The sequence below is a fragment of the Tinamus guttatus genome, unplaced genomic scaffold, assembly GCF_059628265.1.
Source record: "Tinamus guttatus ecotype Peru unplaced genomic scaffold, ASM5962826v1 Tinamus_guttatus_pri_ptg000035l, whole genome shotgun sequence".
In the NCBI taxonomy this organism is placed as follows: domain Eukaryota; kingdom Metazoa; phylum Chordata; class Aves; order Tinamiformes; family Tinamidae; genus Tinamus; species Tinamus guttatus.
In genome coordinates, this window is record NW_028288569.1 from 1,501,181 (window position 1) to 1,526,846 (window position 25,666).

A 25,666-nucleotide genomic window follows, 5' to 3' on the forward strand; every position below is an offset into this window, starting at 1 on the left:
TTAAACATTGCTTAATGTTTTTTTTCATTTGCTTAGAAGTTTTCACCAACGATGATGTAATAAACCACTCACCCAAACAAAATCAGAAGAACTTCCCATAAAACACTGACAGTGGTACCAATCCACATGCACTGATAGTGGAACAAAATCAGCCAATTCAAACTACCACTCCTGGAGCACAGATAAGTGTGAAACTGCAATAACAGAAAAATAGCTGGCACAGGGCAATACACTGTTCAAATTAGATAAGAGAAACTTACGCTTGTTGTGTAAGCGGCTTCAGGGTCATCCTCCAGCACTCGTGACAAACCAAAATCGGAGACCTTACACATGAGGTTACTGTTGACCAAGATATTGCGGGCTGCCAGATCGCGGTGCACGTATCCCATGTCGGAGAGGTACTTCATGCCAGAGGCAATTCCACGCAGCATGCCAACCAGCTGGATGACGGTGAAGTGGCCATCGTGCTTCTGCAAACAAGTTAAAGTGCAAGTTCAAAGAACAGAGCTAGTTCTCATGAATCTCGTTTCAGTGCTATTCACTACAGTTGGTATTTAAAATGCATTTATAAGCCAGCCAACCCACTGATGACTTATTTATTTATTTTTACTTGACTTGTCCAGCAGCACTAGCTATCCCATTTCTCACTGTATGGCTCATCCCCCCTTTCTTCAGCAATTCCACACACTCCATATTCTTTCCACTGACAACATTTAATGGCGTTTATCCTTCAGCTTATTACTAAAAACATTTTTCCCAAACTCAATTTTTGTAACATAAGAGTGACAACAAACAACAACAAAAAATCCTCTCTCATCATCTCTTACTCCACACCTTCAGGAAATAAGAACTGCTCCTTTAATTACCGCAGTCGTGGTTATCTGAATGAGATACTGCTGTTTTCTTACTATTTTCTTTCTTTCCTTCCTTCTCCCCCATAATCCCCCTCCTTTGTAAACTGGACTGCGTTTGTGGCAGTGACTGCTGTACCCCATGTTTGTACTGCATCTAACAGCACATCATCTCCAGAGATCAGACTAAAAAGCAGAAGACTTGGACTAAGATTAAAACAATATGACTGCCCTTTCCACAGTCCTCCTAGGTGATGGAATAAGCCATTTAAGCTCAGACCCGAAGAGGCATTAAGCTGCTTAACTCCTGTTGAAATCTACTAGAATTAAACATCTAAGTAAGAATTATGTTGTGAGTAACGCTTGCCTATCTCGTTACTCTTAGTAGACCTCAGTCCTCCATGTGCAAAATGAAAATTAAAACTTCTGTATGTTGCAAATAGTTAATAAAAGGATCAGAAGGTGACTGGATTTTGTGGCACTGGCAACCAAGTGAGAACCTACTCAGAAATCTGATTAGGGCTCTTGGCCTGCTTTATGCCTGCTCCATCTACCCTTTATAGCAAGCTGCTTGCAGCAGTATTTTGTGACCTCAGATGGCAGATATTTAGCTCCTCATGGATTATTCAGCAAGCCAGGCTTTTATGTTATCAGGAACAGCCAAACAAAAACAACTCTTCTCTGCAAGCAAGGTAAGTCTGCACTTTTTCCTTCATCATCTTCTGGATTACCTAAAAGCAGTAACCTGCCTTCAGGGCATTTTCTGACCAGTAGCAACCTGACCAGCCTCAGGGCATTTTCAGGGGCTTAGTTCACACATGTAAATTGCACAGATTTTGCCAGGAGAATTTAAGAATAATTTCACTAAATTTAACAAAGCAATAAGCTGAATTAAACAAATACGATTAATCTCTGATTAGTAAAGTATTTCTGAGTATCCGTGAGTATTCACTAACTGGGGCTTATACACAGGCTAACCAAGACAGGCACTTAAAGAAATAACAAAGAAATGTATGTCCTCTTCAGTTCCTAGCAGTACCTTATTCACCCAATATGGTGAATTGGTGAAAATTGATGATTTGATGGCTTTGGCAGGAGCTGCACCTGATGTGTTAAATAACCATTAAACAACATGCCAGCAGTGAGTGAAAACTTTGGCAAGGTCCCTCAAAAGCTCCGTTATCCCTTGTGCTCCTTCGTTTGCGGGGACATCTTGTGCACAGCAGACACTTAGTTCTTTGAGACAAAAACGACGATGTGATTTTGCAGCTCCCAATAACCACTGAATAGGTCCCACAGCAGCCCCTACTAAAACTAATGCATCTTCCTCTAGGAAGGGTAGAACTAAGCTTCCCTTATGCTGATGGCTGATGGAAAGCATCATCACAGTGATTAGATGCTGAGAGTCAAGGCACTCACAGCCATTGGTTAAGGACTTTAAAATAGACCTCCAAGAGAGAAATTTTGCATAGAGGTATTAAACAAATGAACCTATTGAAGCACAGGAGCAAAACTGCTTTCCTTTTTTTGTATCGAAGTATTTCTGCTGTATCAGATAAAAAAATCTCTTGGTGTAAATCTAAACCTTACAGATGAAGGAAAAAAATCTCGAAGAATAGAAACGTATTTCATCAAGGTAGCCTATTCCAGAGGTCTCAGCTGTAATTAATGTAAAAAAGATGATCCAAACTGGGAAAAGTTTGATGTTGCTTACTCCTCATGTTATTAATACACCTTCCGAGATGGCACAGTACCAGACCAAGACCTATCTTTAAAAAGATATTATATCTATACTTGAATCAGGAGTATAGACATTTTACAGGGGCAATTAAGAAGTGCTTTGCGCTTGATTACTTGGTGCACATAACAGGCTGCTAAATTGAAAAAGTCATTTTCCTGTACAGAAATCAGAGGAAAAAAATAGTATCACTATTGTTTCATTAAACTTTGTTAGACATAAATAGAAGGAAACAAACTTAACAAGCAGGAAAGGCAGAGCTGATGCAGATTCTGCAGTTCTTGGAGCTTGCATATTATCTTGAAACACTTTCAATTCCCTTATTGATCCAGTCGGCAGAAGAGCCTAACTTTTACTCGTTAATATTATTATGCCAGATGAAAACAGAACAAAAACAAAACAGAAAGAAAAAAAAAAAGTCAAAAAGGGGATAAGAGATACACATGGTAGACATTCGATTAGACTTCAAAGATCTATCCTAAGCCAACATATCACAAAGCAAGAGAAAGGAAACTAGCAAACCCAATCCACTAAAACACCCTATGGTCTTGTATGGCCAAGAACAGTCATATTTATGGAGGCATACTTCCAAGTGGCCACACAAGAGAGCCAGCCCACAGACATCTCCAAACAAAGCACACTTACTGACACATCTTTAACATTACCTATTGATAACAGACTCAAATAATCTTTTTTTTTTTTTTTTTTTTTTTCATCTTGATAACATTCCCTGGGCCTGTCTTTTAGTGCTTTGTAGCCTTCCCATCTCTGACTTGTCACACCTGCAAGCCCTTCCTGCTTTGCCCTCTCCATAAAACCCACCTGTAAGCACTTAGCTCTGCAGACAGTATTTGAGTAAAGCCCACAGTAAGACTCTGGTATGGTAAATAAATAGAAATACCCTATTGTAGGACTACTAGACTCCTCTTTACAGACCTCTTCCAAAAGAAGGGGGAACCTTTCAGAGTCCAAAACATACCAGCAATAGATCTTTTAAATAATAAAAATAATAAAATTATCAAGCAATTAAGTAGAAAGAGACATAAGAGAATATTGCTAATTACTTAAAGGCTCTTCTAATGAAGGAAGAATATGAGTCCAAACCAACATTTCATCTGTTGAAACCGCACTACATGTTTTACTTTTTACTTAATAATTCTATCTTCTCAATTTACACAAACCTTAATGAGCTGTGTATAGTTTATAGTCTTCACAATGCTTCATGGATACTTTTTTTTTTTAGCTGAATGTTGAGTTATGAATTTGGAACAAGGAACCTAGGGTTTACTTTTGAAAAAAAAAAAAGTCCCCCAAACCTCTAGATTTTACTTCCTCATCATCATCATTAGCTGCCTAGACTCAAAACCTCAGACTCATCTGCAATACTTCCCTTAACCTTTTGTCCCTTCAAATCACAAATGTTTGCTCTTTCTTTTTAACTCATGCTTCTTCAAATGCTTGACTGACTTGATAAAACACAGCTCTTTCTATTCCTTCCAAATCTCACTGTTTGCCTTACCAGTACAGCAGAAATGTTTAAGTTAAAAGCACCCTCATGCTTTTGCCATTCTCTCTCTCTCCGTCAAACTTCTTTGAGCTTCTGTCTCAACACAAAAAGCCCAAGCTTTCCCTCACCTTTAAAAAAGTGGTGACACACTTGCTAACAAAGCAGTTACAAATTTATTCTGTTCTCCTTCTTCCTCCATAAGCTTCTGTAAATCCTGTTCTGCAGCTTCTCTCCTGCCCCTTCCCCACGCTTGGTTTTATATCATTTCATTATGATCCTCATAGTTGGAACAGCTTGATTCTTCCTGTCAGCAAAACAATCTTCTCTACCTCTACTCTCCCTGTAATTAGTTTCTTTGCTTTGGTGTCTCTGCTAGCTGTATTCCCTTGCAATATATAAATGATTATTTTCCCATGTATCAAAATACTTGTCTGATTTAAGCTGACCAGTCAGATACTGCTGGCCAAATTTAACCCTTGGGAAATTCAGCTAAGTTGGTAAAATTATACGAGGTATGAATCTGGCCTCATATCTTCAGCATGTGTAAATCCCCACATACACTGGGGAGTCAAACGAATCCTTTGGCAACTTTCCTTTATTTCTTGTTTCACTTACTGGTCCTAGAGGAACATAAAATACTCATCTGAATGATATAGCAGTTGTTATCCAGGATTTATTCTGATTCCCATGCCTTATATGTGAAATGCATCCTATCTAGGATTCCCACTGGGCTGCTAAGGGTGTTAATCAATACTGGCAGCATTCAGATCACAGTGGACCTACCATATTTATCATATTGTCCCATCAAACCTTAATCATGCTTTAATGACTTTGCTAAATAACTTTGTTTTCATCAGTTGAGTACAGATGCAATGTCTGACTAGTTTGCATTGCATTAATGCAGCCCTTCTAAAGCCCTCGAAAGTAGTTTTCCTTTTAGCTACTATTTGCCTTGGAAAACTGGAATGCATGAAATACCCTAATCCTGTTACAGATCTTTCAGCAGCATGGATGTATAATAGGTCAATGAAGAACATTAGTTGCTTCAGAGGAGAAAGAAATAAGTTCTCTCTTGGGTTTCTCTCGTTACTTTTTATTCTCTACTTTTCAGCTGCAGCCTATATAAGATATGTGCTTTTCTATATGCCTAGGGAATTCTGTTCTTTTTTCAGAAGATTTTTTTTTTGCCTTTTCTATCAAACAACTTTCTGGAAGTGCGGAGGGTAAAATTCTCTGTATCGTTTCTTGACTTGCATTTATTCCAGACCTCATCTCTTTATTTACCTATAGGGCAAAGGAAAATTTTAGCACTTTTAGTGCCTTGTATTCTGAGAGACACATAAAAATTGCCAGGTATAAATATTTTAGTGCAGGTGATTTAGATCTTATTTTATATAAACAACTCAAGAGTATATTCACTGATTTGGTTTCTTTGGTTGCGTTATAATCTAGTTTTTACTATCTATTTATTTTTATTGTTCTATCATACAAAGTAATGCTAGAACTGTATCAGTGTAAGTCTTTCAAGGCTCAAGCTGCGACTCACTATTACCTAGAAATATAACTCATGCTTTATATTATCATGTGGAGGGCACTCTGATTTTTATTACTGCTACTGATTTATGCCAACTAGCAATTTCTTTCTTTAATCAGCTCTTAACATGTCTTCATGCAATTAATAACAAGCAAGTTGATAAAACATAAAACTGAAATTACTTTAGTTCCTTTTAAATACTACTGAGTGATCCCATAGGACAGGAATCTAAGTGTCTCTTCAAGCATTAAAAATATGGGTTATTATCCTATCATCGGAATGGACTATAGAGGTACATTGTGCTTCATCTATCAAGAAAAATGTTGCCAGATGGAGCCCTTCCCTGGCTCCATCAAGTAAATACTTCATCTTTTCAAGACTGTACAGGTGCCCTTACAGTGCAATAGCCATACTCAACCTGGACAGAATAGCACAACAGCCTTGCAATCTGTGACAGTTTTCTTTTCCTATAGCGAAAATAAAGGCCCAGTTTGGCACAACCAGAGAGCCTGCTTTGGTGCACATCACTAGAGCAAATCTGTCAAAGAACTGCAGAACACGAAGAGGCATCTAGATCATCTCCTCATCCCAGGTCATACCCAGCATGTTTTTCTGACACCTATTTATGACACCTATTCCTTCTTGATTCTCTTGTGGACTCTGCCCAGCTATTTCATATGTCTCTTGAAGTGTTATGGCCCCAAATTAGACACAGCAGTCAGGCCATGCCAATGTGACCCATAGGCAAAGGGTCACTTCAAGTACTTTGTAGAGAACATTCCTGTTTCTAGGCTCCGGTCTGGTATCTGACATTTTCACAGCACAGCACATCACTAGCCTACCATAGTCTCTATATCCATTTTTTCCAATTAACTTGGAAGGATCCAGAAGCATGGGGAAACATGTACTGCAGAAGAGCCCTGCTTCATGTATCTTTCTATCCAAAGCCCGCTCTGTCCACACACTATGCAGCCAGCAGCGCATCCTCATGTGGAAGTTTCATCAAGACCACATTTCTCTAGTTGCTCACAAAGATCTCACGTGACACAGTTTTAAAGCCTTACTAAAGGCTTTATGGTATCAAGACTTACGGTATCAGCTGCTTCTCCTGTATCCACAAAGCCTGTAACCCTGTTACAAAGGGAAACCAGGCTGTTTGACATAATTTGTTCTCAACAAATCCATGTTGGCTCATACTTATCACATTGTTATCTTTAAGGTGCTTTTTTTTAAAAATAATTTGTTCCAGAAATGTTACAGCAGTTGACATTAAGCTGACTGGCCTGTAATTTCCTGGGTTCTCTTTTCTCTTCTTTTTAAAGACAAGTCTATATTGGCCCTGTTCTAATCTCCTGGTTTCTCATGTATTATCCACAAAACCTCACAGATCAAGGGCACATTGAAACACTAGAAGTTTATTTTTTAAATTAACTATGGAATTCTTTCTGGCTTTAAGTACAAGACAGTTGTTTGTGATGCCCTTCTTCTTGTAGAGTAGGAAGGTCATCAACAATGATTAAAAAAAATAACCATTTGTAAATGACCTCACAGCACTATTAAAAATATTGTCTTCTACCTCCTCTTAACAGGATAAAAAGTTATTGCGAACAAATATTTTCTCTGTGTCATCAATAATACCAGCTTTCCAGTCTAACCTTGAGTCATGTGAATACAGTCTGCTTTTCGTTTCACTAGAAAGTTAATTTAAACTCAGTTTCTAACCGCTCAGTTTTGGGAGTGGTTTTTGGTTCTGGGAAAAAAAAATCTGTATCGGCATTCTCCAGTACAGGCCTTCTTTTTTATTGAGTCATATTTTAAAGCAGGATTTTGCTGCAAAATATACTAAAATGCTACCTTTATCCTACCAGGAAAGTAACATGTCTCTGATAAATAGAAGTGCACATGGATGCTGCATGTGAAAGCAAAAGAAGGAGCATTAGCTATGAGCTTTAATGTTGTTTCCTCTCTGGGTGCAGATAAATAATAACAAGAACCACTAAATTTAACAAAGGTCATCTGGCCTTTTTTTCCCCAAAGCTGACTGTGACTAGTGAGGCCACAGTGGATAGATTTACAGCACATATTTTACTTTCTACATGTCTTCATTTTTCTCTTTTCTCCCTGTCCCCCAACCTTGCTGAATGTAGGTGTCTACTGCAGCATCTAACCTCTTGTTTGCAAGAAGGGTGAGCCTGATGGCAAAGCTGCTGTGAGACTAAATTCATAACCATTACTCCATCAAAGAGCAGCACACCATAATATCTTCTCCTTCTAGTAACACGTTTTCATTTATTTTTACACTTATCTTAGCCTCTGCTAGACATGCCTCAAGGGACTAAAATTTGGTGATGAATTCTGGTATTTTCATTTGTTATATACTCTGTTGCAGTTAACACTCTAAGATAGTTAAGCATACCACTTTTCACAGAATCTTTAGAAGGTATTTTCTTTAGAAGAAAATAATCTAAGTGTTTTACAGGATTTTGGCATACTGTGAATGCCCGTGAGTAAATTTAGCTTTATTTAGTAAGTATTTTAACTTACTGATACTATGTATCAGTAAGCCTAAGCAAACATACCCAACTGCAAAGATGCATCTAGTATATCTTTCTATCAACGCAGATAGCTGCTCTGTCAGCCTTTGCATAAGTTTATTGTTTTCCTTGCATGCTTCTGGCACAAGTGATTGCTAAGACCTGCATTGCACAGGCAGTTAACTGAAACATAAAGCCAATGTGCCTTCTCACGGTCTACATGGGAAGTTTGTAGGAGGACAGCAAATTTTACTTCTATCCATCCCCTCCATTCCCACGCTAATGTATTAAGGCATAAGCCAATTTCTTTACTAGCACAGTGTTCTCCTATCTGGCAGCTGCTGAGGTAATGCTAAAAGAAGAGTCTCTAGGTTCTATGAATCTCATTTTTGGTGAGGTGAACTACTTCTCCAAAAACAAATGTAAGGTGTATGTTCTGGGATGACTGACTTACAGGAATCGATCTTACGAGAAAAAAAAAAAGTTTCACTTTATGGAAACCTTGGTTAAAAACCTTATAAGGTTTATAAAGGTTTATAAGGTTTATATATAGCTTTTTATATATATAGTTTATATATATATATATGAAACTGCAAAAATAATAAAATAATGCAGGATTTCCAGCACAGAGCAACAAGGATGATGAAAGGACTGCAGCATCTATCGTATGAGGAAAGACTAAGCGAGCTGGGTCTTTTTAGCCTAGACAAGAGAAGATCGAGAGGAGATCTGATCAACATGTACAACTACCTGAGGGGCGAATGTAGGGAGGATGGGGCCAAACTCTTCTCCATGGTGGCCAGCAACAGGACAAGGGGTAATGGCTACAAGCTGAAACACAGGCAGTTCCACCTCCATGTGAGGAAGAGCTTCTTTCCTGTGAGGGTGACAGAGCCCTGGAACAGGCTGCCCAGAGAGGCTGTGGAGTCTCCTTCTCTAGATGCCACCCTGTGCCACATGCTCTGGGTGTCCCCGCTGGAGCTGGGGAGATTGGACTAGATGATCTCCAGAGGTCCCTTCCAACCCTAAACAATATGTGATCCTGTGATTCTGTGATTTCTAAGGAAATTTGGTGTCAAGTATTTCTAGTAACTTGGGAAGTCTTGTGTGGAGTCTACTGTCATTAATTAATTTGATCTTACAAAATCAGTTCTAATTAGCTGATGTCTTTCCTTTATGAACATATATGAAGAAGCTTCATGCTGTAAAGGCACACCCACTTCTTTACCTAAAGTTAGCACTTGGGGTAGGCAGGTATTTTGAAGGGCAGGGAAGACATTTGATCTGGCTGAGCTTACTCTCTATTTCTTACAAGCTGCAGAAAGGAAGGCACCGGTTTAGGGACTTGGACACAAAATTGCAATCAAAATACAGTACTAAATAAGCTACAGCATAGATTTAAGGCACTGGAATGGGAATCAGGGGACCGGCTTTCATTTCTAGGTTCTGCTGTGCACTTTGTGCACGATACTGTGCAGATCTCTTAACAGCTCAGTGCTTTATTTGCCCATCTGTAAAGCCAGAACATAAAGTCCATTAAAATTTTAGGTATAGGGGAGTTTTGTTTGGAGTTTATGATTCTTCGCAGAAAAGAGAAGGGTGGGAAAGCTAACGTCTCATCAATGTTGTGAAGGGGCTGACGGCCAAATGTCTTCAATGAGGATTCCTTCTTCTGTAATCCCCTCCCTTGGTCCATGGAGGAGTCTCACTTTGAGGGGACACTGAACAACAAATCCATTTTTGACAGCTTTTGCAGAAGGGCAGGTCAGAGGGATGTTGCTGGTTGACCTCTAGGTTAATGTTCGGGAGTTGGGAGAGCACTCTTCCTAACAGTAAAAAAATGGATATTTTCCACCCTGCTGTCTGTAAAAAATACTTTGCACTGTAAGGCAGTCATAGTTTTAAATAATAAGAAAGACAGACTATCTTATAAGCTCTCTCTGCTTCTTTGTATCTTTATAAAAGCTTTTAAAAGCGCAGCTTTTTGTCTGCAGGAAACAACTATTATTAATGAAGCAGCTTGATTTTTTTTTAAATAGGATACTTTGAAGCCATTTGCTCTGCTAATTATTAACAGGAATGCTGATGATATATCTACACTGTTTTGGGATGCTGGAGGTTCTCTAAAATTCTCTTAAAAGCATTTTAGAACAATAAACCACATCTGGAGTGTGAACTGAAATTAGAAAATATTATACACAGAAACCAGCTGCAAAAATTACTAGCTCACATTTCTCCCCAGCATTTTTGCCTGGAAATATATCTGATGCAATGTGAGAAGCATTGCTTTTCAATAACATCATCATTTTGCTGATGTCAGTTGCTATTAAACTACCCTATTAAGTAGTAATTATTGCAATAAATAAACACATATCAGGAATAATTGCAATGTAGAGATCATACTGAAGATACCTCAAGGAAGGTAATTCTCTTTCATGGATTATTTCAATACTTGGCTTTATTCTCTTTTGTAAAGTTCTGCGCGCGCACACACACACACACACACAAAGAACAGATTTCCAGGCCCAGGCAAGTGTTTCTTGGGCACTGCTGTAAAATTACAGAGCATGGCAACCCCAAGTCCTCAAATCTGCAGCACTCTGTCTCTTGAATACAGGGAGACAGGTGAGCCTGGAGGAGGCAAGGGAGGTGACTTTTTAAAGCCAGCGTAGCTCCTAAAATAACCTGATGATATCAAACTCTTTCCAGAAAATAACTTAATTTTTAGAGATCAGCAAGTTCTCACCAGAAACTATGGTGTTGGTATGTTTTCAAAAATCTCTAGCAGGTTTCCGTCATATGTCTTGACATAGAAAAATGAAAAATTATTTGGAAGAGTTGGTGAAGAGCAGAACAAAAATTGACAGACAGAAAAAAAAATAGAATAATCAAAAGCAAAATGAAGGGGGAAGCAATGCCTAAAAATATCTGAAGTAATGGCTCTGATGTCCTTTCATGGTAGTATCCTCTGCTTCAGATGTTCTTCTCCCCTTGTGATTACCTCTTATCTCACTGTCAAACAGGTATTCTCTGTAGCTTTTCCTCACTTCCCCTCTTACTGACTCATACCAGACTGCTTTCTACAGTGCTGTGTAGTCTTTCCTTCCTGCGTATTCATTCTTTCTCTCAGCATTTCCCTTCTCCTATTACCACAGGAGCCTTCATCATCATCATCTATATTTCCCTGCAAACATTTTCACAATTCCATGTTGAACTCTTCTCCTTTTCACTTGGGACACCCTTTCAAACAGGTTCACAGAACCACAGGTTTCACCTCTAGACCTTACCTACAGCCCCAACTTTACCATCATAGAAGATGGCAAGGGCAAGGCACATGGTAAAGATTGTTGGCATTTCCTTTTAAAGGCAAATCGGAAGTACTCAATAATTGAATTATTCACACAGGGTCTTAGGTCAGGAGGCCTCTGGACAGTTTCCTGTGATTCTGTCAACAAAGATATTGTTTAGGATAAGGTTTACTTTGGTGCCACGGCCCTGTGCTAAGGGCTCTCCTTTCTTCCACTCTTCCAAAAACAAAACTTAAATGCAATTGTGTCAACATGTTTTTCATGCTTTCTATATATTTTCTTTAATGCTTACTGAGTGACCTCTTGGAGTCAGTTAATACCAGGACATTTCACCCATGAAATGTTTTGCAATTCAATTTATTAAATGCAAGTAACCACAAATAATTATAAATCAATTACTGAGTCTATTCTACACTTCACCAACCCAAAAAATCATAACAAAGTACTTTTGAAGGTGATTGAGCAAAATGAACAGTTTCCATAAGGCAAGGCATTTGTGCTTCAATTTATCTTTTCCCTCATAATAACACTATTTGAAATACATTTTGCTAAATATGGGAACTACTCTTGTAGAAGAAATCAATTATATTCTTAAATTTAAATCTTTTTTTTTCCCTTCCAGTTATGCTCTAATGTATCACTGTACCTCAGAAATATACCCTAGGGAAAATGCTTCTATTCTTCACTAAAAATCCATGAATAACATTATGTAGAAATTAATTTATGATAAATGATTTAAAATCTTAACCTAGAATGGCTTCTTATTCAAATGTCACCAGAAAATGGCACCTCACCCGCAGAAAGGAGTCAAGGGATCCGTTCTCCATGTATTCAACTACAATCATTACTGGTCTGCCTGCAAAACAGCAAAGAAACACAGGATTATAGACATACTATGGGGTTGTTATGTTTCCAACTGTTATGCACAGATTATTCACATTATTTAAATATTTTGCCTATTTTCAAAATCCTCATTTATATCACAAACATACTTTTCTGTGATATTCTCTAAGCAGTATTTTTTTTTAGTGTTACTAGATTACCTGAATGCATACAATTGATTCTGCCCTTTTCGAAAAAGGATCAAAAAGGAGTTTTTTAGATCCAAACAGCTTCATTCATAGTACCTTCCATTAGGAACAGTTGGGTCTAAACGTCTATTGAATACATCTTACAACAAATTTTGGAATGTATTTGAGGTAGGGCAAAAAAAAACAACCATGAGCCATCTCAATATATTACAAACTCAGTGCTATAATTTTCCCTTCCAGAGGAAAAAAAGCATAATGATTTAATGCCAGAGATAGATATATAGAGAGATAAAAAGACAGATATTCATAAAAAATTGAGATTGAGAGATAGAGCTTCAATAAAAATCTAGATTGTATTTATGCTTGTATTGGCATATATTAATTCAATCCAGCAAAATTCTGAATTCACATATATGTATTTAGAACACAAAAATCCCATTCCAATCAAATTCCATCTTGGAATTAAATCCAAATTAATATATTTTAGAAGCAGTAAAACAGGCAATATTTATCTCTGGAAAGACTGTCCAAATCAGAAGGTAATTAGTAGCATTTCACTTTTCATAACCAGGAATAAACTACCTGTATAGGACTGCTTGACAGGAGAGGCCCCCTTAGCATGCTAATCATGCTGTGTAGCAAGAGCTTGTTTTAGAATTGTTAATATTACTAAAGAGTTATAATGATATATGCAAAACTAATGTAATGAATAAGTATGTTAATAAGATTGGGAAGGTGGTGGAAATTCTTAAAATGACAAAGCTTTCTTTCCCTTAGAATGTCTTTCTCTTAAGGGGATTGTTTGAACTAGGAACTGTGCTAACTGGTGAAACCACACAGCTGCCCATTTCATTTTCTTGAAACAACTGTTCCAATTTTATTCAAAAATCCAAAGAAGCTGATTTCATTACTTTTTTCCTCTGCTTCTCAAATTATTGTTCTGTTTCCTTTAGACAGGGCGATGAGAAAAAAAAAAGCAATATAAAAAGGCGAGAAAGTGCAGAAGAGCTTTGTGGCATTTCCAGTACAATTTTCTGCTCCATTTTTCTACATGCTCACATTTTGTTCTTTTTGAATAATAGTGGCAGTGTTTAGGAAACACTCTACCCTATAAATTAAGCAATAGCCACACATTTCTTTGAGCTGTTACAGCTGACCTTGAATTTTAAAAACTGAATGAGTAGTTTCACTGTTCCTTCCCAACATATCATAGAATCATAGAATGCTTAGGGTTGGAAGGGACCTCTAGAGATCATCTAGTCCAACCCCCCTGCACACGGAGGGTCACCTAGAGCACGTGGCACAGGACTGCGTCCAAGCGGGTTTTGAAGATCTCCAGAGAAGGAGACTCCACAACCTCTCTGGGCAGCCTGTTCCAGGGCTCTGTCACCCTCACTGTTAAGAAATCTTTCCTTAAGTTCCTGTGGAACTTTTGGTGCTTCAGTTTGTGGCCATTACCTCTCGTTCTGTCAGTGGCCACCACTGAAAAGAGACCAGCACCATCCTCTGCACTCCCTCCCTTGAGGTACTTATAGACACTGATCAGGTCTCCTCTCAGCCTTCTCTTCTCCAGGCTGAACAGGCCCAGCTCACTCAGCCTCTCCTCATAGCGCAGATGTTCCAGGCCCCTGATCATCCTTGTAGCCCTGCGCTGGACTCTCTCCAGCAGCTCCACATCCCTCTTGTACTGTGGAGCACAGAACTGGACACAATACTCCAGATGTGGCCTCACCAGGGCTGAGTAGAGGGGCAGGATCACCTCCCTCGACCTGCTGGAGACGCTCTTCTTAATGCACCCCAGGATCCCATTGGTCTTCTTGGCCACGAGGCCACACTGCTGCCTCATGGTCAACTTATCATCCACCATGACACCCAGGTCCTTCTCTGCAGAGCTGCTCTCCACAAGGTCAGTCCTCAGCCTGTACTGGTGTCTGGGGTTATTCCTCCCCAGGTGCAGAACCTTGCACTTGGCCTTGTTGAATTGCATGAGGTTTTTCACTGCCTAGTTGTCCAGTCTGTCTAGGTCCCTCTGGATGGCAGCACAGCCCTCTGGGGTATCGGCTACTCCTCCCAGTTTTGTGTCATCAGCAAACTTGCTGAGGGAGCACTCTGTGCCTTCATCCAGGTCATTGATTAATAAATTGAACAGGACTGGACCAAGGACTGACCCCTGGGGGACCCCGCTAGCTACAGGCCTCCAACTAGACTCTGTACCACTGATCACCACTCTCTGGGCCCTGCCATCCAGCCAGTTCCTAATCCACCTCACTGTGCACTCATCTATCCCACACTTCCGGAGCTTGCCCAGGAGGATGTTGTGAGGGACGGTGTCAAAAGCCTTGGTGAAGTCGAGATAGACGACATCCACCGCTCTCCCCTCGTCTATCCAGCCGGTCATTTCATCATAGAAGGCTATCAGGTTAGTCAAGCAAGATTTCCCTTTGGTGAAAGGGAAATCTATGCTGACTACTCTTGAGCACCTTCTTGTCCTCCACGTGCCTGGAGACAACGGCCAGTATGAGCCATTCCATCACTTTTCCGGGGATGGAGGTGAGGCTGACTGGCCTGTAGTTGCCTGGGTCCTCCTTCTTGCCTTTTTTGAAGACTGGCGTGACATTGGCCTTCTTCCAGTCTTCCGGCACCTCCCCTGTTCTCCAGGATCTTTCAAAGATGATGGAGAGCGGCTTAGCTATGACCTCTGCCAGCTCCCACAGCACTCTGGGGTGCATCCCATCAGGGCCCATGGATTTGTGGGTATCGAGGTTTCTTAGGTGCTCTCTGACCCAATCTTCCTCTACCCAGGGCAGGTCTTCCTCTCCACTGGCTTCTTCTCTTGTCCCTAGGGCTTGGGACTTTAAAAGGCTGCCCTTGGTAAACACCGAAGCAAAGAAAGCATTCAGCAACTCTGCTTTTTCTGTGTTATTTGTAACCAGGGTGCCCATCCCATCCGCCAACATTGAACCATATCAACATTGAATTCCATGCACTCTAGTGATACTCATTTGCATAGCTTATCCAAGTCTTTCTGAAGTTCCTCACAATATTCTCTCATTTCTTCTACCCAAACCTGGTACTATTTCTGTCTTTGTCCTCATTTTTAGGTCCTCAATATATACAACAGTGTTAACAGTGTTTGCATAATACTATTTTTTTCAGAATGAAACTTCTCGGCTGCATTCTTAAAAAAATACTTTCTGAAGTGTAAAGAATTATCTTTTTTTCCTGAGTGGTTGGTCCCATTTGCAAGTGTGTGTGTGTCTGTTGCCAAATCAATTCCTCATATGCATGTATGCATCCACTGTTTATACTTAGATTTTGTACTATAAGTTTAAGTAATACATAACTTCTAAGCTCTACCTTGGAGAGCAGAGAGTTTTAAAAATATATTTTATATATTTTGTTATAATGTTGACTAGTTGGGTAGCCTAGTCTCCTTAGTGACAGACACATTCTATATTCCCTTACCCTTACTATTTGCTTTTTGTCAAGTGACTGCCATCTTCACACGGAAGGAATATTCTAAAATCTAGATAAGGAAATTAACAGCACAGTCATGCTAGAGGATCTGGTGATGTGCAGAACCTATCTTTATGGGTAGGCTCTCTCAAAAAAGTAATTTCCAAACTGATGCAGACAATAGCATCTTTCAAAAAATATCAGAGTAGAGCTGGTGTTCGGCTGGTATGTTTGCGTAAGCCAGTCAGACATTTCTCTTTCTCTGGAAACAAATAAAAAGCCTGCATGAAAATATGTACCTGAAGTGAATGACAAATGCTGCTATTGGGCTTTGAAACAATGCCTCTTGTTTCTAGTTAGTAATTCTTTGGCACATTATGCTTTCCAGAAGACATTTTGTAAGGCTCTCTAGAGGTTATAGGCTCTCCTTACATCTTTTATGTTCCTTAGATTCATATCCTCAACATTTTTTTTCATACATAATTTGAAAAGTCAACTTTTAACTTGCATATGTACTCTCACAGACAAGCCAAAAAACACCAAACAAACCTGTATTCCATTCTGCTCAGACCAACAGTATGAATTTCTAGGCTAAATGTACCTACCTACATGCATTTCCTTATAGATTTTTTAAAAAATGACATCAGTATCTTTCACTAGGTAGTGTTTATTAGTTTTTAAATTGCTTGTTGCCTTCCATCACTTGAAATGATATGCCTTAACACTCTAAGCCATCCCTGATGAAAATACTACATCATGCAAGTGAGTTTTTCCAAAATAAATGTGGCTAATTTCATATAAGTTATAGAAATAAAATTTGCTCTGCCATATGATAGCACAGGAAGGCCATGATATTGTAAATATATAAAATACATGGTTTTTTATCTTTATATAGGTAGCCATATACTGGAAGATCACCACATCATGAAGTATTCAGAAGTTTTGGTGAACAATTAATTTAGTCACTGAGGTTGAGGTTAACCCCCCATAGACTCTATCTGTTCTCCCTTCCATGCTACCAAAATCTCAAACGAACCTCACACAAGACTGTATAAATCTCATGAGGTTGCTAAAAAATGAAGTCACTACCAGTTATGAAGACTTAACAGCCTTAAGCAAAAATCTTAAATCTGGATCCTAACATTACCTTTACAAATAATTCATCTAGTATGCCAGCACTTGATAAAAACAGCGTATTTTGGCAGCAAGATTAATATACCACTGAAGATATTTATGTATTCTATGCTGGACTGTGACAAGCAATGCAGTAAGACTTTTAGTCAGCAGGATATTTGCCTTTGGAGTATAGGGAGATCGAAATTGTCTCATCTACTGTTTCAGTTACTTGAAGATATGGGAATAAAAAACAGCTACACAGCAGATTCTAGTGGATACATTTATTACCAAAATGGAACTTACACAGGTTCCATTCACAATAAACAACTTTCCTCAATAATTTTATAGTTTTTCAACTTTCATACAAGGATCTCAAATTGTTTTACAAATATAAATGCATTACATGTCTGGAAATATAAAGCAGGACATGTCTTGATTTCAAAGGTGTAAAAAAACAGGCCCAGAGAATCAATCTCCATCTACACTGTATAAGGTAAAATAATGCTATCCAATTAAGTTTTGCTTGGTTACCAATACACAAGTTGTATTTTGTTCCCTAGTCCAGTGCCTTGTAGAGAAACCTGGGTGTTGATTCCACCATGACTTTGGAGCTCTGTGAACAGACTCTATGCACAAACACTCACAGGCCCGGGACTAGAAATTGGCTCTGGAGAAGCCAGCTGAGAGCCAGCACATCTGGCACATCCAGGGCAGATATCCAAACGTCAGACATCTCTGTCCAGAGACTTAGAGTCACCAGGGGACCAAGAGCAGGTAGTGGGACAGACAAGACTGTTTCCTGTGGAAAACACAGATCCTGATACGATTAGGCATTGCACTCCATCAGTTCCAGATCTGGGAAGCAAGCTCTTAAAACACAACTCTGTTTTGATACCTTAGACGTAACAGAGCACAATCTGGAATGCCTAACCTCTGTGGGCTCATAGGGTGGCAATCAGCCCTGGGTTTGCATGGAACAAGCTTCCTGAAAAGACAAAACGTTGCCATTGGTTTACATTATTTCTTTTTTAGGCACAATGAGAAGGTGTTATCACTTATATTGTGGTACTATCTGAGCTCTGAAAAGATCCAAGTCTGTGCTGAACACTGTAAAAACGTGGAAGATGCTTCTTCTGCTTTAAAGATGGCTACAGAATTGACTTTTAAAAATAATACTGCGAGATTTCTAAGCTAGTGTAACATTTGGCTACAAACCAAAAACAACAAGAAGGAAAAAGAGTATCATTTAAATTACAAAAATCCATGTTGCCTTTACGGCACTAGGAAAGATGCATTCTTCATTTTCAAAACAAGGACAGGAGTGAATAAAGGTGGGAGGTGGGGTAGAGAATTCTTTGAGAGGGAAAAGCTACCTTAGATTATTTTATCATGGAACAGGCTAGTGCTACTTCAGAAAGCACTGAATTCTTTTCCTGCATTTATTATTACTTACACGTATGAAACCCACAGACATCCATATTCGAAGAAAGAGGTTTTCGGACAAGCAGAAGTGGGGACAGTGCAGATGGAGGTGGGAAAAGCAATCATGGTCCAGAAGGATGACCCAGACTGCAGTTACGTGTTATGTGAGTCTGCTGTGTCACCAGCAAGAACTCACCGGTGACCACAGGGAGCTCTGCACGGGCAAGTCAGCATCTGCCAAGAGACACTCCTGGGATGGGTGCTGGGTGCCTGTGTGGACCAGGCGGAGATCACCAGAGAAATGGATACTCAAACTCTAGTTTAAAGACATCAGCAATTCAGGTGAGAGTATTCACACAAGTACAAGCTTGGGCTCTGAACAATATTTGAGTAAGAAGCGGGTTAATTTTATAGTCAAGATCGATAAAAGAGAAGACAAAGGGCACCAAAAAAGGTAACATTTTGAGATAAGAGGACTTGGAACAAAAGACAGAAGTCTTGAGGATCTACGAGCTAAAAATTGCAGACACTGTCCAAAGACAGCATACAAAGTGGGGGAGAATGAGCTATAAAGAGGTTTGAAGATAGATGCAATAACAAAATATGCCAACATCCTGCAACAGTTTTAGATACACAGCAGGGCTGGAGTAGTGAGTGCTGTCAGACAAAGAGCTTTTTCTAAAGCAGAGGATTTAAATAAATAAGGTTTTGATGTAACAGGTTTTAAACCCAAACATAGATTTTACAAACTGCTTACCTTACATTTAGCATTTACAGCATCTCAGTGAACAAAGTTACCCTTTTACTGTGTCTTAAGACAACAATAAAGAATTAAAATCCTATGGCACATATAGTGCCATTGTTTTTGTAATTTCTGTGATACTGTAAATATTCCTGAGCCGTTTTCCAACGCCAGACACACATTTGGGATACTGGCTGAAACAGCTGCCCTTCCTTGCACACTGCCCATGGACTAGCGTGTGGCTCTGGCTCATCTCCTGCGCTCCCAGGCTCTCAGAAACTCGGGCTGAACCTGCAAGAGTAGAATTAGTGCTCTGCACGGTCCAGCAAAAAAAGAAAAAAGGACATGAATTTCATTATTCAGAACTGAGATGAATCTGTAGAAAGTGCAGGGAATATTCACTGTTTGCAAATAAACCTTGTGAATAATAGTTGACTCTTTTTGACAAGCTCTTTTTTTTTTTCCTTTAGAAAGTTTTTCATTGGAATTCTCTCACACGGCTGTACTGCCTTGTAATGCCTTTCAAATAAAAAGAGCAGAAATGACAAACATCCTGTATTGATGTAATTCCATCTCAGAGTACGTTACAATTATTTCGTATTTTTCATTGATTGATCTGCTTCTGTTCAAAAAAATCCAATAAAAGCAGAAGTGGAAAAACAAAACAAAAAAGCAAAGGAAACCCACACATTAGAGAATAATGCAAAATACCAACTGTATTTAAAATTCACATCATATTTTTAGTTCTCTTCCTGTTGTTTTCCACAACACAGGCTTTCAATAGTGTGTAATTTAATTGAATGGTAGGGTGATGAATAAGGATGAGAATTTGAAGTGTCATATCAATGACAAAATATTCAGCTTGTTGTCTCCTGTTGTCATTTTAAATAATGCAGCAAAGCCCACTTTAATGAATTCTTTATGTAAGATTAATCCTCCAAAAAGAATACAGTTAGTACATACTCATTGCTCCAGTCTTTACTTATAATGAAATCCTTAATACCCATTACGGGAATAGCTCTGTTAACATAAACACAGGGTATTTATTTTTCCACTTAAATAGCAAAGGCTGTGAAACTGCTCTCTAGTTCATATAATAAAATATGGCCCCATCAGTTTTGCCGGTCAGAATTCAGATGTCTAGAAAGACTCCCACAAGTGACCGGTGTTTCAGGTATTTTTTCCTTCCACAGCCAGATTCTGTTCTCAGTTCCTTACTACCCAATCTCCTGCTATAGCTGCGAGTCTCCTGGAGCAAAATGCAGAGACACTCCTTTAATTAGCGATGGGCCTTTCCGTATGGGCCTCTTCGATATTAAGAGTGCAAAATACCTACAGCAGAATTCTGTCTGCCACAGAAATGCACAGGTCTTGAAATACTTCCCTAGATTTCACACAAGCACTGCTCATTACCTACTCATGCTAGTCTTATCTACTAGTGCTGTATCATTTCCAGTAAGAGAGCCATGGCTGCATCACTAGAGTTTCCTGACTCCTGTTACTAATAATAGAATTTATAGCAGTTGTATGCATCAGTGAAGAACTGTCTTCGTCTTCAGGGAATAAAAAGATTTATTTTCCATGGCACTGAAGTAGTGGAGACAGAAAGAAACAACCTAGTGATTATGTAAAAAGGGAACTGAAAAAGAAATCTGCCAGTTTTGGAGCATGAAATTATCATGTTGCAAGCCCAAATCAATACACATGAATTACAATACACTTCATATTGTTCTTTGAGTTGTTCTTCTGCAATTTTACACTCACCAGTCACCAAACCACTGGCAAAAAAATCATGCCTCTCAGTACCTCTTGGAGGCCAGGACAATCTGGTATGTTGATTTCATATTTCTAAAATGCCTTCTTAAATCCTCTGGCCTTTCCCTCCCACAGCAGCAAGCACTACAAGAGGTTTTCCTAGCTTCTCACAGGACACAGGCAGAATGACCACTGGATAAAGGCAGTTTAAGCAACCGCTCCTCTAAAGCTCAATGCAAATCAATACTCCAGCATCCCTACAGGAGAGATGCTGAAATATTTTAAAGAAAAGAAAAGCGAAACAGTAAACAGAAAACAGCTGTCCCCTGTTTTCCATGGTTCTTACTCCCGTCTTTCTGTGAAAGAGGCAAAGTGGAATGCAGTAGAGGGTTAAAAACAAAAACACCCCTACGCAAACAGTTGCTTTTTTCCTCGTCGGAGTAGGGAGATGAGGAATAAATAGTGGATAGAATTATACCATAGAAATACATCAGTCTGTTTTTTTTTTCTTTCTTTCTTTCTTTTTTTTCCTGCATTTTAACTTCCTAGATATCAATCTTTGAAAAAAAGTCTTGAAGTTCTTCCGTGTTAGGCAGGGTATCTGTATTATCTCCATCTACACATCCACTAGCATTGCAATCCAATATGGAACTTGTTTTATTCCTGCAACTTATGTTTACATGAATACTATTAAAAAAAAAAAAACCTCGACACCTTCAGTATTAGGGTACAGGCAGATGTACACGCAGAAGGCAACAAGGGCCAGTGCACTTGTAGAACAGCTGTGAAAGTTGCCACGTGAACTATTCTAAGTGTACTAAGTATACACATCTGATTTTAGGATCTTAGACTATTTTGCAAATACTAACCTAATGTAGCCATACGTTATACAAAGATAAATTCATGCTATGCATGGGATACAACAAGATGATGAGGTGAAGTGACTTGGTCATGATGCTGCAAAACCAGCTCCTCAGCCTGCAAGGAAACATGTCTGACAATATGTCTGAAAGCAGCATGTGACATCTGCACAGAGAGAGATGTCTAGAGTCTTTCTATACTCAACTGAAAAAGAAACAGGCATTTCAAGGGTAGGATTCAGATTTCCCTAATCACTTCAAACAGGTCACATGAGTCAGTCCAGAACTGTCTAATCTTCAACAGCTATCAAATGGGCCAAAATAGGTTTGAAAAATACAAATATATAAAATCCAAAGACAGGCAGATTTCTTCTGTGCACAGTATTTATGCAAGCTTTGGATGGGTACTTTTATCGAGTTGAATTTGGTAGAGGTACCCTGGCTTCTTTTCTAGAAAAGAACACAAGCAAAACACCAAACCAAACACTGTGTGAAGTGTAAGCTGCAGAGACTAGTTAACTCCAATATTTCCTTGAACCTGTTTTCACATGCCCACTATACAGTTAGGCTTTAAAGGAAGTTCAGAGCCTTTTTTCACGCACGTCACAAAACAAAGAATAACTTTGTATAGATTATTTACAAACATGCTTCTGTGTGTGTGTGTGTCCATCATGTTCCTTCAGCTCTCCTCCATCTTTCCTCTCCCTTAGTACTGAACAGAGATTTTGTTCAATTCACCTGCTTGTTACAATGATCTACCACATTATCTGTGGTAAATCTTTCTTAATATGTAGTAGCAGTGCACATTATATAAAAATAAATGCATATGCAGGCGGTTTTTTCAAACTTCTTTTAAGGCTAATTAAAATTGTGGAATAGCTTATGACAGCTGAGCATGAAATTAGCCACTTAGCAAGAGTGGAGAACAAAGAACTCCTTATACCATGTTCTACATTCAGCTTAATCCCAGTTCTACAGTTCAAGCTAAACCTTAATGGACGGGCACTAAAAGTTTCTCCTACTGTTCATGTTACTTAGTGCTCATCCATATTTTGGTTATGAAGTATTTCCTGCCTAGCTAGGAAAAGTGGCATTACGTGTCAGTTGTAAAGTTATGATCAGCTGGACATGCCAGGGAAATAGCACCGAGGCTGGAAAAAGTAACTGGAAGAACCTGGAAGAGTAACTTGCTCAAAGAACTTAGAAAACATATATGAGGCAGAGGAATTTGTTAGCCGTTGGGAAAGCTTTATCAGTTTTCACATCACAAAAAGAAAAAATGTATCAGTTTAGGTAGTGTAATCCAAAATAAGGAAAAATACATTATCTGAGGAAACAAAAAATTAATGGTTACTTTTCTTATTATTGGAGTACCATAAAATTATAGTTGAGTTTAACTATGAATAATTGTTCCTTGATGGTTCTTGTTGAGTAATTTTGCTCAATGTCTGCCAATACAGTTTTCTCTCAACTGTCACTTTATACAATATCAAGAACAACAGGCTCACTCAGGTGTACTTGGAAATTGTAATAAGATATTAATTCTGGAGAAAAGAAAACTGATAGCCACTGGATTCAGTATTCTACAGTTATGCCTCACATTTTGGAGAAGCTCCCTATGATACGTGAGCATATTGCAATGTTAACAAACTAACTGCCACATGTATGTCAAACAAACTACCATAGACAATCAGGCAGTAAAACAGTGAGAAGGGAATATCTGCTGTAAAAAGCATTTTATAAGGAAGTGGACTACTGTCACTACCTTTTCCAAGACAGTAGTGACTAAACTGTCCTGTATCACTTTCAAGTTTCTCAAAAGAAAAGGCAACTCCATTTGTTTCTTGTGCATAATTTTTAAGGCTCACAAGTATGGATGTTTAAACAAGCCTTAACTCTTCTGCTTCCATTTTCCTTATCTGTAAAATAACCAGATGATTGATTCTCGCTAAATAACTGGTAGGAAATTAACTGATTGTCTTAAATCATATAAAGTCACATCAAGGAAATTCCACAAAAGCTTCAGAGAGGTTCTCTGGATGAAATGTGGGGGTTGGGAATTTTTGATGTTTTCTCTACTCTTCTCCTAATGCAATTTGGAAGCTAAATCCAAGCAGAGGGAGGTCCTTCAGAAAAAAGACCTTAAAAAGGGAGTTTTCCATCGTATCTCATAGACTGACACATCCTCATTTTTTCTGTCACCAGAAAACCCCAGGAAAGCTTGAAGCAGGTAAAGCTATTTGCTTTCCCTCCTTCCCTCTCCAAGGCATCAGGTTTGACGATCTCTCCGACACCCTTCAAGGATGACAACATTAGTTCATCAGCACTGTAAGTTTATCTTCTGCTATACAATAAGGGTATGCATTTAGCTAACTAAAACCCTTTTCCCCTGACTGAAATCAAGTGCTGCAAATTCACAGTGAGAGCATTCCCTCAAATGGAACAAACAACACTATATGTGGAAAAGTTAGAATTTTGGAATGGAAAAGTTAGAAGAAATAAGTGAAAGATTGGCAGATTATTTACTTATTTTTATAATGTGCACATATGTTTGCAATGTGAATGAAGGGACAAGCTTCCATACCTCATGCCAGTACAAGCATGATGAGAAGTGTAACTTGGTAAGTGTTTTTAGAATTCTTTTTAAATTTTTGCATAGATGTCACTTGAGAAAAAGTACATTTTGCTTACGTGAATCCATCTGTCATGATGTATTAGGTTATAGGTCCCATGATTTCTGTTAACAGGTGGTCTAATGAGCAACTAAATAATTGGTGACATATATGATAGCTAAACTGAAGGGGATGCTACTGCCTGAAAAGGAACTTGTTTCTGCAGAAATCTATCTGTAGACCCAGTGAAAGCCTTAATTTTAGGAAAACTGCTGTATAGACTTTGGAAATAACTTCAAATATAAGCGTTAGTACATTAGTATAGTCATGCATAGTAAAAAATGTCTTGAATTGAGGAAATCTATTTATGCAGAAGGATGGTAAGACCATGCCAGCAACAGAAATCCTTCTTTAGTTGGCCAAATGAGGCAACCATAAGCGAATCTCTTATATTAGTGAACTTCTGAGGTGTGAAACCAGACAACATATAACATGAAACTGAACAACAGCTGTCAGTGCAATGTTAAAAAAAGTAAAAATAAAAAATATTGTTGAGTACAATTGAGAGGAAAGTACAAGAGGGAAAATGAAACTAGCCCCTGCCTTGCCTGGCTAAGCTGTCTTCTAGGTACTTCTCAAGAAGACTTCCAGTTCAGCTTTTGTTTCAGGCTCTAAAATTCCTGTGCTGAAAATACCTTGTATATTTTGCAGAAAACAGACATAAAAGCATTTTCTCTTTAAGTACAGAATAAAACTGCTGATTATTTTCAAGTAAATCAGCTTGAGCTAAAGGCTTCAGTAAATAAAAAACATCTCATTATCTTTGTTCCCACTGATCCTAGCGGCAGAATAATGCAGGCATTTTAAGCCTTCTGCATAGTTAGATTCACTGAAACCTTACACACAAACTAGATATGGAGCATTTATATTATAATTCAGCGAAGTGATTAAATGTTAAGTGCTTGTGGTAGGCTTATGAAAGCCACTGCCAAATACATGTCCAGCGTCTCTGATAACTGAGGGATGGCCACTGTGCTACCAGAGGTGGGAATCCATCCGGCTTCCTCCAGCGTGGCCACACAATCAGTGATTCTCCCACTTTTAATGCCTCCAAGGCAAGGGAAGCATCACGAATCCAATGGGCAGATGATGTTGCATACCTACGGCTGTCCTTCAGACGGGCAGAGGTGGCTTAAGAAC

At 38.8% G+C, this 25,666-nt stretch overlaps 1 protein-coding gene across 4 annotated transcripts in view; it reads right to left on the reverse strand.

The window, feature by feature from the left end:
- The window catches only part of EPHA6 (EPH receptor A6), a 483,151-nt gene that overhangs the window by 55,883 nt on the left and 401,602 nt on the right, over positions 1-25,666 (reverse strand). For all 4 annotated transcript variants that reach the window (XM_088533416.1, XM_088533408.1, XM_088533399.1 and 1 more), the window contains 2 exons: positions 12,267-12,328; positions 261-470 (listed from right to left, as the gene is read on the reverse strand). In XM_088533416.1, the coding sequence (XP_088389542.1) occupies positions 261-470; positions 12,267-12,328 (272 nt within the window). The remainder of the gene's footprint in view (positions 1-260; positions 471-12,266; positions 12,329-25,666) is intronic.